This window comes from Eptatretus burgeri, chromosome 7, assembly GCF_056783735.1.
Source record: "Eptatretus burgeri isolate ZD-2024b chromosome 7, Ebu_testis_v1, whole genome shotgun sequence".
Classification (NCBI taxonomy): domain Eukaryota; kingdom Metazoa; phylum Chordata; class Myxini; order Myxiniformes; family Myxinidae; genus Eptatretus; species Eptatretus burgeri.
The window spans coordinates 6,062,094-6,076,074 of NC_140967.1; the positions used below are offsets into that span (position 1 = coordinate 6,062,094).

General features: G+C 44.7%; 1 protein-coding gene across 13 annotated transcripts in view; it reads right to left on the reverse strand.

Moving 5' to 3' along the window:
* Positions 1-13,981, reverse strand: part of LOC147022605 (ubiquitin carboxyl-terminal hydrolase 2-like) — an 82,128-nt gene that overhangs the window by 51,233 nt on the left and 16,914 nt on the right. For 10 of the 13 annotated variants that reach the window (XR_015059811.1, XM_085887330.1, XM_085887334.1 and 7 more), the window contains 7 exons: positions 9,991-10,096; positions 9,544-9,655; positions 4,433-4,538; positions 3,986-4,099; positions 1,415-1,573; positions 475-580; positions 23-136 (listed from right to left, as the gene is read on the reverse strand). Coding sequence is in view for 12 of the 13 variants with exons in the window: in XM_085887330.1 (XP_085743456.1) it covers positions 23-91 (69 nt within the window). In the remaining variant the exon portion in view is untranslated. Of the gene's footprint in view, positions 1-22; positions 137-474; positions 581-1,414; positions 1,574-3,985; positions 4,100-4,432; positions 4,539-5,454; positions 8,203-9,543; positions 9,656-9,990; positions 10,097-13,981 lie in introns of those variants that run through there. The other 3 variants (XM_085887332.1, XM_085887340.1, XM_085887339.1) reach the window with 3 other exon arrangements.

Sequence of the window (13,981 nt, forward strand, 5' to 3'; positions counted from 1 at the left end):
GAGTGAACACATTGCGAGTTACCATGTTGGGAGCAGCCTGGAAGTGCTGACTGGATGATCGACTCGTTCTCTCAAGATGAACAACTACCATCCGCAATGAGAAGTCCCGACAAATGAAACTTGGACTCGCACTCACCTGCACAATTGTTTAACAAAGCCTCGTCAAATAAACCGAGTTAAGAACAATGTACGCACATTCGAACCCAAGATTAAATATTGCATGACAATCCCAGGTGAAAATGTTTAATTTTTGGAATGAGCTTCAAAAACCTCGATTTTATTTAAAATAATTTTTTAATCATTGACAATATTCAAAGGAACAGTGAAAATTTGGGAAATTGACATTTCGTTCCCTGTGGACGATATTAGACGACAAGGGTACGCAGTTGTGAAAATGATCCCAATATTGGCACTGAATGAGCCACCGGAAAAGGCATCATCGACCATTTACTCTGTGATGGCCATTTTACTCACAACTTGGAAAATTCAAGAGGAAGCACGAGAACTGTCAGTTATCGCCGGAAGGTGCCTTGTGGACGATCCACTTGTTCTGGTCATGGAAAGCAGTAGTTTTGACTGACTGGAGGGAAGAACATGAGAAATAAAAACAAGGAGTTGGTATCGATGAGAAAGGATGAAAGAATGTATATCAGTATAAAGGAGAGACACAAGAAAGCACGGGATGTAAAGGAGGAAGAGTGGGTAGGTTGATCAAGATCATAAGCAGCAATATGTAATAAAAAAGCCGCAACGTGTTCAGTTTGATGCATCATGTGCACCACTTGTCCACATTCACACGGTTAGAATCATGAACATAGATTGAATGCAATTGACTTGCATCACCAAACAATTGTGTTCACACGTAAATTTGTTCAACACGAACCATCATGCTTTGTTCAACTGACTACCATTCACCACAAAATCAGCAACATCATTCACTGAAGAAATAGAACAAATGGTACAGTTTGAACAGTCGTTCCATAAAGATCAGTGAAGTCGAAGAAAACCACAGATAATGAAACGAGGTAGCACATATTACCGAAAAAATAAAAATAATGTCCAAATAAACAAAGATTCCACACGTGAAGTTAAACATCAAACTCTTTACAATCCTTGGGTGATGTACATTTCGGCAAATTCCCTCCCACGGTAACAATTCCCATTGTGGGTCGTGGCAGGGCGTGAATAGAAACATTTAATGTGTGACAGGATAAACCTCACAGCTGGTAGTTTTCAGTTGCAAGGGAAACTTCTGTCATGGTGGTGATTACAAGGGATTGTTGGATGAATTAAAAACTTGCATAAAATTATTTTGACAAATTTTAGTGTTGCGGTTCTTGGAACCACATGCATACAACAGATAGTGGTCCCAAGACAGTTATTCCATTATGAAGCGGGTGGATAGTCCCTTCACCTTTTGTGTAGCGGGACAACAGGTGTTGCGATGATCTCAGCCAGGTTTGCTTGCATCATTTCGTCCCTATTCTTTTCTGATTATTCCTGAGGTAAATCTGAGCCACGTGCACCTTCGCTGTGAGATGGGTCCTCGCGGAAGCCAGCGCGTGCGGCGCCACTGCGAGGAAACAATGACGCGCGAGCATTAACAGCGCAGATCCCCCGTTCCCAAGTGAGCCCTCAACCCAACGTGTGGCGAGTCAGTGCGCTTGGCAGTGTGGGATTTTCAACTCCAGCTTCCGATGATCTGGGGAAGATTGCCGGTTGCATTAAAAAGGCATACGAATGAATACCTCTTAAGAGGCTGCACGAATGGCGTTGTTCACAACACAGGAAACAGCCAGCATGACGCCCACACTGCACGAAACGTGTACGGAGGCCGATAATGCTGACTCCACGCCACTTTGGGCACGACGCGGGTGTGCGAAGTAAAAGCGGCAGGTTCCTTTTCAACCAAATAGCTGATATACATCAGTGTTCACCCCATGCAGACGTAAGCGCTAGCCACGTGCGTAATGGCCAAACCACCGGCACTGTATGGAATGTGCTCGAAGGCAGACACGTACGCCACTCATGACTGTTATCGTACAAAGCAGGGCACGAATGCACTGCTCGTGATTTTGCGTCGTATTTCCTCAATATCTGACAAAAATCAGTGCTCGCCCCACGCACACGCTCGAAGAATCGGGCGAACGTGAGCAGTGACCACGTGGGCCATGGATTATCCGCGCGAATCATGCATGGATTTATACACAACATACCTGCGGCCCTCGCAGGCAGCAGCGGATTTCCCCACGGATGGTGAACGCCTTCTCGTCTCGACGGCCAGCGAAGCTGCGATCGAGCAGGGGAGTGTTGTACAGTGCGGGCCACGTTGGCGCACGCGTAGCAAGCGCAATGATCAGCGCTGGTCGGATGCCTGAGCGGGCATGCGGGACCCTCGTCCAGTCGCCAGGGCACAGCCGGGGAGTTTTTGGGGACGATTCGCGAGCCAACTTCGGTGTGGGCGATTCGTGTCATGTCGTGGGGTCGGAGCAGAATATTTTTGCTGTCTGGGATGGCCTTGCTGGAAACGGAGTGTTGTGGTTTTAGGCCAAAGTTCGCGAGCCACGTGAGGGGTCGGGGCCAATCTGAGTGCCCGATTCAGGTGATGATGCTTCGCTTCGGGGTCGCCCCACTCTGCGAGTCCTAAAGGTCGGAGCAGTCCCTCCACCTTTGTCGCCCTTGTATCTGCCAGACATCGCCACGACCGCCTCCTGGACTCCGGCTAGTCTCCGCCCACACGACGTTGACCCCACCCACCTACCACTCAATCCACACACTGGACTCCACCCCTTCTCCACTCAAGCCCCTCCTTCACGCCCACTATCTCCACACGCGCTGCTGAAGCCATAGATGACGTGCCAGCTGTCGTGTACCGCACCACAGAGCATCATCCCTGTAACGAGGGCGTGTTCCCCGGTAATTAAATCATAATTAGGTAACCCGATTAACCCATCGAAATGAGGACCCTCGGTCATGCAGTTGAATTATTGGCGTCCACACTGCCACTGCTCACTTACACCAGCTTGAAATGGAACAAATCTGACAACCATCCACCGCCATTTCTTGTATTCCGAAATTCCTACAAGTCCAATTTGTATTTGGGAACAGAACCATGATGGTTGACGATTTTGAAATTGAATGCATTCTTTCGTCCAAATGCTCATAATTGTTTCAAAGACTATTTGAAATGGATTTTGCACTTGCAACAACAGGTCACGTGCCTGTTGAGCAGACACCAACTGTAAACCCACACAGTGAATGCACAAAAAGGCCTCATTCAGCATTTACAGTTTCCAAAGTCATGTATTTCTTTGTTAGAGTCACGATAAAACTTCATTTCTTGCCCTCTCTTGAACCAATTCGTATATTGTGGTGGTTCCGATCCTGCACTCGCACAAGCTTGCTTGCTGCCTCATCTGAATCCAGATGGAAAGTCGAAGGGCACTCTGTGGAGCGCACACCTCCACCATGTAATGCCGGATCCACGAGAACATATCAGGCCCAACAAACTTTTGAAATATCATGCCATATTGCTTAATGGTGAAGAACGATAAAAATTAAATTCTTATGCCCCGATCTTCACCAAAATCAAATAAATTCATTATTGTCACACTCCCAACCTGTCCACCAAGTTCCATTAAAATCTGTCCACAACTTTTTGATATATAGTGCTGTATATCATTTTTGGCCACTTCTCAATGGTGAAGAAACACTTCAATTATAAAGTCGGATCTGGATTTTCACAAAAATCTAATGAGTTCGTCCTCGTCACACGCTGAAGCTGTCCACAAAATTTCATCCAGATCCATCCACAACTGAGATAACCTCCACAAACAGAGAAACAAAAGGGTGAAAACAACCTCCCTCACCATCAGTGGTGGAGGTAATAATGGCTAACCCACAAGGAAATCAGCACCAACCAATTGGAAGAGTAAAATAACTCAACTTGAAGAATTCAGCAGTGAGTGAACACATTGAGAGTTACCATGTTGGGAGCAGCCTGGAAGTGCTGACTGGATGATCGACTCGTTCTCTCAAGATGAACTACTGCCATCCGCAATTAGAAGTACCGACAAATGAAACTTGGACTCGCACTCACCTGCACAATGTTTAACAAAGCCTTGTCAAATAAACCGAGTTGAGAACAATGTTCGCACATTCGAACCCAAGATTAAACATTGCATGACAATCCCAGGTGAAAATGTTTAATTTTTGAATGAGCTTCAAAAACCTCAATTTTATTTAAAATAATTTTTTAATCATTGACAATATTCAAAGGAGCAGTGAAAATTTGGGAAATTGACATTTCGTTCCCTGTGGACGATTTTAGACAAGGGTACTCAGTTGTGAAAATGATCCCAATATTGGCACTGAATGAGCCACGGGAAAAGGCATCATCGACCATTTACTTTGTGATGGCCACTTTACTCACAACTTGGAAAATTCAAGAGGAATCACGAGAACTGTCAGTTATCGCCGGAAGGTGCCTTGTGGACGATCCACTTGTTCTGGTCATGGAAGGCAGTAGTTTTGACTGACTGGAGGGAAGAACATGAGAAATAAAAACAAGGAGTTTGTATCGATGAGAAAGGATGAAAGAATGTATATCAGTATTAAGGAGAGACACAAGAAAGCACGGGATGTAAAGGAGGAAGAGTGTGTAGGTTGATCAAGATCATAAGCAGCAATATGTAATAAAAAAGCCGCAACGTGTTCAGTTTGATACATCGCATGCACCACCTGTCCACATTCACACGGTTAGAATCATGAACATAGATTAAATGGAATTGACTTGCATCACCAAACAATTGTGTTCACACGTAAATTTGTTCAACACGAACCAATGACATCACAAACATGACCTGGGACACTGCCATCTGGAAAATACCCATCATGCTTTGTTCAACTGACTGCCATTCACCACAAAATCAGCAACATCATTCACTGAAGAAATAGAACAAATGGTACAGTTTGAGCAGTCGTTCCATAAAGATCAGTGAAGTCGAAGAAAACCACAGATAATGAAACGAGGAAGCACATATTACTGAAAAAATAAAAATAATATCCAAATAAACAAAGGTTCCACACGTGAAGTGAAATATCAAAATCTTAACAATCCTTGGGTGATGTACATTTCGGCAAATTCCCTCCCACGGTAACAATTCCCATTGTGGGTCGTGGCAGGGCGTGAATAGAAACATTTAATGTGTGACAGGATAAACCTCACAGCTGGTAGTTTTCAGTTGCAAGGGGAACTTCTGTCATGGTGGTGATGAAAAGGGATTGTTGGATAAATTAAAAACTTGCAAAAAATTGACAAATTTTAGTGTTGCGGTTCTCAGAACCACATGCATCCAACAGATCGTGGTCCCAAGACAGTTATTCCATTATTATACGTGTAGATAGTCCCTTCCCTTTTGTCGAGCAGGATAACATGTGTTGGGATGATCTCACAGCTATGTTTGCTTGCATCATTTCGTCCCTACTTTTCTGATTACTCCTGAGGTCAATCTGAGCCACGTGCGCCTTCGCTGTGAGATGGGTCCTCACGGAGGCCAGCGCGTGCAGCACTGCGAGGAAACAATGACACGCGAGCATTAACAGCGCAGAGACCCCGTTCCCATGTGAGCCCTCAGCCCAACATGTGCGGCGAGTCAGTGCGCCCCACTCTGCGAGTCCGATAAAGGTCGGAGCGATCCCTCCGCCTTTCTCTCGCCCTCGTCTCTCTGCCCAAGATCGCCACGACCCACCTCCTGCTGCCTGGACTCCGCCCACACGACGTTGACCCCACCCACCGACATGGTCCCACCTTCCACTCAATCCACGCACTCTGGACTCCACCCCTTCCCCACTCAAGCTCCTCCTTCACACCCACGGTCTCCACACGCGCTGCTGAAGCCAAAGACGACGTGCCAGCTGTCGGGTACCGCACCACGAAGCATCACCCGCGTTTCGAGGGCGTGTTCCCCGGTAATTAAATCACGTAATTTATTCGGTAACCCGATTAACCCATAGATGGGAGGACCCTCGGTCACGCGGGTGAGTTCTTGGCATCCACAATGCCACTGCTCACTTATACCAGCTTGAAATGTTACAAATCTGACAACCACCACCACCATTTCTTGTATTCCGAAATTTCTACGAGTCGATTTGTATTTGGGAACAGAACCATGATGGTTTACGATTTTGAAATTGAACGCCAATCTTTCGTCCAAATGCTGATAATTGTTGAAAAGACTATTTGATATGGACTTTGCACTTGCAACCACAGGTCAAGTGCCTGTTGAGCAGAGACCAGCAACTGTAAACCCACAGTGAATGCACAAAAGGCCTCATTCAGCATTCAGTTTCCAAAGTCATGTATTCCTTTGTTGGAGTTGCGATAAAACTTCATTTCTTTCCCACTCTTGAACCAAGTCGTTTATTGTGGTGGTTCCGATCATGTACTCGCACAAGCTTGCTTGCTGCCTCACCTGAATCCAGATGTAAACTGGAAGGGCACTCTGTAGAGCGCACACCTCCACCATGTAATGTCGGATCCACAAGAACATATCAGGCCCAACAAACTTTTGAAATATCATGCCATATAATTGTTTTTGAGCCACATCGCTTGAAGATCCCCTGACATGCAAAACGTTATTGTTATTTCTATATTAACTTGACCTTCCCAGTGAAGAAATCACCCATGTTTTTTTTTAATCAAAAATGGGATAATTAGAGCAATATTTCCATCATTTCTGAACCCATTCACAACTTGCTATGCCCCGCCCCTTTAAAAAAATTGACTTCAGCGAATCGCAGCATGCCATCACATTCAGCAACTCACACAGAGTGCATTGACTCGAGAGTCGAGATGTCGCGCACCTTATAAAGTACGTACAAATTTATTTTGCACATGTTAGTGCAATCTCTGTGATCGTCTTAATTCCAGTGATTGTTTCGCGAAAGTTAAGAGTTTTGGCCGTACTTTCGAAAATGCCTGCAAGATGTATCGTAGCAGGATGCAGCAATACAAGCAAAGACGGTGAAATACTTCATGTATTCCCGAAAGATGATAATCGTCGGAAAATATGGACATCGAAAATGAAGTTGACGAGGGGAAACTGGAAAGGCCCTCGCAACACGAGCGTCATTTGCAGCGCCCACTTCGAAGATAGTGACTGAGCACGGGCTCCATTCATCCCAACCCGTCATTCCTCCCACACAGAGACAAGAAATTCTACTTCTGAGCCGTGTATGCACAACAATCACGAGGCAATTATTTATCCCTTTACTACCTTGTCGTATACAAATCCGATATATGTATGCACAATAAAGGGCTATACCATGTACACAAAATATAAAATGACTGTTGAACCTTTCCATTAAAAAATTTTTTACAGGGACATACAAGTAAAATACTAACGATTAATATTGCATCATTTCAAGGCGCAAGGAGATAATTTTAAAATCAAACAATGTGAAAAACCTGTACCCACATTTTCAGCTTATTGAATTGTTCGTTGAAACCAGCCTTCTGGGATGGGTACGATTCCACATACATGCAAGCGAGGTATGGCTGCACTCGACATACATGGGTTTATTCTAAAGTGAAGGAACTGCTTCCATTGGCTTGCTATTCATTAACATTTAGCCAAAATGCTGTAAAAAAAGAAAAGGGAAAAAAATGTTTGCACAACTATGAAAGACAAATTTATTTGTCCTATTACACGGCCGCATAGCCTCGGGACTCTTACGCATTGACTTATACATTGTGTGCATGGTAATACAAGTTACTTTTCAACTCTCGAGTCGAGACGAGGCCGATAAATCCGTCGTCCGTCCGACGAGGCCGATAAATCTGACGTGCTGTGGCTTTATTTTATTATTCTCTTTTCTTCATTGTTTTCCACTGGTGCGACATGACGACAGTAGGAATAAAATAAATAAAAACGCAACAGAACGTCAGATTTATCGGACTACTCGAGACAATTGTCGCAAGGTGTGTTCTGCGCACAAGTTTTCATCGTATCCGGACAGCGAGATTGCTTCGTTTTATGCGCGGAGAGATACAGCCGATGACATGGGCTGGCCTTGTGTGATTAATTCGCCGCGAAGCAACATGTCTGCTGCGCTGCGCTGCGCTGTTCACGTCACCTCACTGAAATATTTCTGATAGAGCAGTATGCAAGTCGAATTTACATTATTGAATTACGAATAGGATTTAGTCTAACCCGTTGTCATTTCCGAGTCTTCCTTCGATGTCCTCCCGATCATCATGAACTCCGGGAATTTCATCGCCATTTTCCTCTGCTTGTCGTGCTTCGGGCTCGAACTGGTAAGGTCGTACTTCATTTCCAGCTGCCTGAACTTCACCTCCCGCGACTATGTTATCCGACAATTCTCCATGTGATTCAGACCAAAATCCTTCATTTCTCTCACACTCACTGTCGTTACCAGACAAATGAAAGTCAATGTCATCCATTATTCAAAACCAAATGTTCGATTTTTTTTAAAGCAGAAATGAACGAAGCGATTGAGTCGACCAATCAAATGTGAAAACGCACAGCAAGCCAATAGAATCACGTAGACCACCAGAGTAATTAACGTGCAGCCTTTGTAATCCTGGAGTTGACGTCATGTTGGTTACGCCCCTTTCAGGAGCGTTCCCGAAGAAGTTTATTTTTTTAATTTTACATTTTACAGAATGAGTGTTGTGAAAAAAAAAATTGAGAGATCTGAAATCATGATGAAAAACTCCTCTCGGACGTGTGTGTGTGTGTGTGTGTGTGTGTGTGTGTGTGTGTGTGTGTGTGTGTGTGTGTGTGTGTGTGTGTGTGTGTGTGTGTGTGTGTGTGTGTGTGTGTGTGTGTGTGTGTGTGTGTGTGTGTGTGTGTGTGTGTGTGTGTGTGTGTGTGTGTGTGTGTGTGTGTGTGTGTGTGTGTGTGTGTGTGTGTGTGTGTGTGTGTGTGTGTGTGTGTGTGTGTGTGTGTGTGTGTGTGTGTGTGTGTGTGTGTGTGTGTGTGTATATATATATATATATATATATATATATATATATATATATATATATATATATATATAATTTCAGTACTTTGGCATGTCAGGTGACCTTTAATGGTGAAGAACAACAAAAATTAAATTCTTATGCCAGGATCTTCACCAAAATCGAATCAATTTGTCATGGTCACACTCCCAACCTGTCCACCAAGTTCCACGCAAATCTGTCCGCAACTTTTTGATACATAGTGCTGTATATCATTTTTGGCGCTCTGTCAATGGTGAAGAATCATTTCAATTATATAGTCGGATCCGGATTTTCACAAAAATCTAATCATTTCATCACACGCTGAACCTGTCCACAAAATTTCATCCAGATCCGTCCACAACTGAGATAACCTCAACACAAACAGAGAAACAAACTGGTGAAAACAACCTCCCTCACCAGTGGTGGAGGCAATAATGGCTAACCCACAAGGAAATCAGCATCAACCAATTTGAATTGGAAGAGTAAAATAACTCAACTTTCAGAATTCAGCAGTGAGTGAACACATTGAGAGTTACCATGTTGGGAGCAGCCTGGAAGTGCTTACTGGATGAGACTCGTTCTCTCAAGATGAACTACTGCCATCCGCAATGAGAAGTCCCGACAAATGAAACTTGGACTCGCACTCATCTGGACAATGTTTAACAAAGCCTCGTCAAATAAACCAAGTTGAGAGCAATGAAAGCACATTCGAACCCAAGATTAAATATTGCACGACAATCCCAGATGAAAATGTTTAATTTTTGGAATGAGCTTCAAAAACCTCAATTTTATTGAAATAATTTTTTAATCATTGACAATATTCAAAGGAGCAGTGAAAATTTGGGAAATTGGCATTTCGTTCCCTGTGGACGATTTTAGACGACAAGGGTCGCAGTTGTGAAAATGATCCAAATATTGGCACTGAATGAGCCACGGGAAAAGGCATCATCGACCATTTACTTTGTGATGGCCATTTTACTCACAACTTGGAAAATTCAAGATGAAGCACGAGAACTGTCAGTTATTGCCGGAAGGTGCCTTGTGGACGATCCACTTGTTCTGGCCATGGAAAGCAGTAGTTTTGACTGACTGGAGGGAAGAACATGAGAAATAAAAACAAGGAGTTGGTATGGATGAGAAAGGTTGAAAGAATGCAGATCAGTATTAAGGAGAGACGTAAGCACGGGATGTAAAGGAGAAAGAGTGGGTAGGTTGATCAAGATCATAAGCAGCAATATGTAATAAGAAAACCGCAATGTGCTCAGTTTGATACATCACATGCACCACCTGTCCACATTCACACGGTTTGCATCATGAAAATAGATTAAATGCAATTGACTTGCATCACCAAACAATTGTGTTCACACGTAAATTTGTTCAACACGAACCAATGACATCACAAAAATGACCTGGGACACTGCCATCTGGAAAATACCCATCATGCTTTGTACAACTGACTGCCATTCAACACAAACTCAGCAACATCATTCACTGAAGAAATAGAACAAATGGTACAGTTTGAACAGTCGTTCCATAAAGATCAGTGAAGTGGAAGAAAACCAGATAATGAAACGAGGTAGCACATATTACCGAAAAAATAAAAATAATGTACAAATAAACAAAGGTTCCACACGTGAAGTGAAATATCAAACTCTTAACAATCCTTGGGTGATGTACATTTCGGCAAATTCCCTCCCACGGTAACAATTCCCATTGTGGGTCGTGGGAGGGCGTGAATAGAAACATTTAATGTGTGACAGGATAAACCTCACAGCTGGTAGTTTTCAGTTGCAAGGGGAACTTCTGTCATGGTGGTGATGACAAGGGATTGTTGGATAAATTAAAAAAATTGCAAAAATTTGACAAATTTTAGTGTTGAGGTTCTCAGAACCACATGCATCCAACAGATAGTGGTCCCAAGACAGTTATTCCATGATGAAACGTGGAGATAGTCCCTTCCCTTTTGTCTTGCGGGACAACATGTGTTGCGATGATCTCATAGCTTGGCTTGCTTACATCATTTCGTCCCTACTCTTTTCTGATTAGTCCTGAGGTAAATTTGAGCCACGTGCGCCTTCGCTGTGAGAAGGGTCCTCACGGAGGCCAGCGCGTGCGGTGCCACAACGAGGAAACAATGCCGCGAGAGCATTAACAGCGCAGAGCCCCCATTCCCAAGTGAGCCCATAACCCAACGTGTGTGGCGAGTCAGTACGCTTGGCAGTGTGGGATTATCGACTCGAGCTTCCGATGATCTGGGGAAGATTGCCGGTTGCACTAAAAAAGGCATACGAATGAATACCGCTGAAGAGGCTGCACAAATGGTGTTTTTCACAATACAGGAAACAGCCAGCATGACGCCCACACTGCAGGAAACGTGTACGGAGGCCGATAAAGGCGACTCCAGGCCACCTTGGGGAGGATGCGGGTGTGCCAAGTCAAATCGGCGCATTCCTTTTCAACCAAATATCTGATACATATCAATGTTCACCCCATGCACACGCCAGCAGAGTTGTGCGGATGTACGTAATGGCCGAACCATGCGCAATGTATGGAATGTGCTCAAAGGCAGACACATACGCCGCTCGCGACTGTTATCGTACAAAGCAGGGCACGAATGCACTGCTCGTGATTTTGTATTGTCTTTCCTCAATATCTGACATATCAGTGTCCGCCCCGCGCACACGCCAGAAGAAGCGGGCGAACGCGAGCACTGACCACGTGGGCCATGGATGATCCGCGCGAATCATGCATGGATTTATCCATAACAACGTACCTTCGGCCCTCGCGGGCAGCAGCGGATTTCCCCACGGATGGTGAACGTCTTCTCGTCTCTATGGCCAGCGAAGCTGAGACAGAGCAGGGGAATGTTGTCCAGTGTGGGCCACGTTGGCGCACGCAATGATCAGCGCTGGTCGGATGCCTGAGCGGGCATGCGGGAACCTCGTCCAGTCGCCAGGGCACAGCCCGGGAGTTTTTGCGGGACGATTCGCATGCCAAGTTCGGTGTGGGCGATTCATGTCATGTCGTGGGGTCGGAGCGGAATATTTTCGCTGTCTGGGATGACCTTGCCGGAAACGGAGTGTTGGGTTTTCGGCCAAAGTTAGCAGGCCACGTGAGGGGTTGGGGCCAACCGGAGTGCCCGATTCAGGTGATGACGCTTCGCTTCGGTGTTGCCCCGCTCTACGAGTCCTTTCAAGGTCGGAGCGGTCCCTTCGCCTTTCTCTCGCCCTCGTCTCTCTGCCTGACATCACCACGACCCACCTCTTCTCCGCCCACACGACGCTGACCCCACCCACCTACCACTCAATCCACGCACTCTGGACTCCACTCTTTCTCCATTCAAGCCCTCCCTTCACGCCCACGGTCTCCACACGCGCTGCTGAAGCCAGAGACGACACGTCGGGTACCGCACCACGGAGCATCACCCCCCACCGAGGGCGTGTTCCCTAGTAATAATTCACGAAATTAATTATGTAACCCGATTCACCCACAGACGGGAGAACCGAGGTCACACGGTTGAGTTATTGGCGTCCACACTGCCACTGCTCACTTATACCAGCTTGCAATGTTACAAATCTGACAACCATCCACCGCCATTTCTTTTATTCTGAAATTTCTTCAAGTCCGATTTGTATTTGGGAACAGAACCATGATGCTTAACGATTATGAAATTGAATGCTCTTTCGTCCAAATGCTGATAATTGTTGAAAAGACGATGTGGAATTAGCACTTGCAACAACAGGTCAAGTGCCAGTTGAGCAGACACCAGCAATGGTAAACCCACACAGTGAATGCACAAAAGGCCTCATTCAGCATTCAGTTTCCAAAGTCATGTATTCCTTTGTTGGAGTCACGATAAAACTTCATTTCTTGCCCTCTCTTGAACCAAGTCGTATATTGTGGTGGTTCCGATCATGTACTCGCACAAGCTTGCTTGCTGCCTCACCTGAATCCAGATGTAAACTGGAAGGGCACTCTGTAGAGCGCACACCTCCACCATGTAATGTCGGATCCACAAGAACATATCAGGCCCAACAAACTTTTGAAATATCATGCCATATAATTGTTTTTGAGCCACATCGCTTGAAGATCCCCTGACATGCAAAACGTTATTGTTATTTCTATATTAACTTGACCTTCCCAGTGAAGAAATCACCCATGTTTTTTTTTAATCAAAATGGGATAATTAGAGCAATATTTCCATCATTTCTGAACCCATTCACAACTTGCTATGCCCCACCCCTTTAAAAAAATTGACTTCAGCGAATCGCAGCATGCCATCACATTCAGCAACTCACACAGCGTGCATTGACTCGAGAGTCGAGATGTCGCGCACCTTATAAAGTACGTACAAATTTATTTTGCACATGATAGTGCAATCTCTGTGATCGTCTTAATTCCAGTGATTGTTTCGCGAAAGTTAAGAGTTTTGGCCGTACTTTCGAAAATGCCTGCAAGATGTATCGGAGCAGGATGCAGCAATACAAGCAAAGACGGTGAAATACTTCATGTATTCCCGAAAGATGATAATCGTCGGAAAATATGGACATCGAAAGTGAAGTTGACGAGGGGAAACTGGAAAGGCCCTCGCAACACGAGCGTCATTTGCAGCGCCCACTTCGAAGATAGTGACTTTGAGCACGGGCTCCATTCATCCCAACCCGTCATTCCTCCCACACAGAGACAAGAAATTCTACTTCTGAGCCGTGTGTGCACAACAATCACGAGGCAATTATTTATCCCTTTACTACCTTGTCGTATACAAATCCGATATATGTATGCACAATAAAGGGCTATACCATGTACACAAAATATAAAATGACTGTTGAACCTTTCCATTAAAAAAAAAAATTTACAGGGACATACAAGTAAAATACTAATGATTAATATTGCATCATTTCAAGGCGCAAGGAGATAATTTTAAAATCAAACAATGTGAAAAACCTGTACCCACATTTTCAGCTTATTGAATTG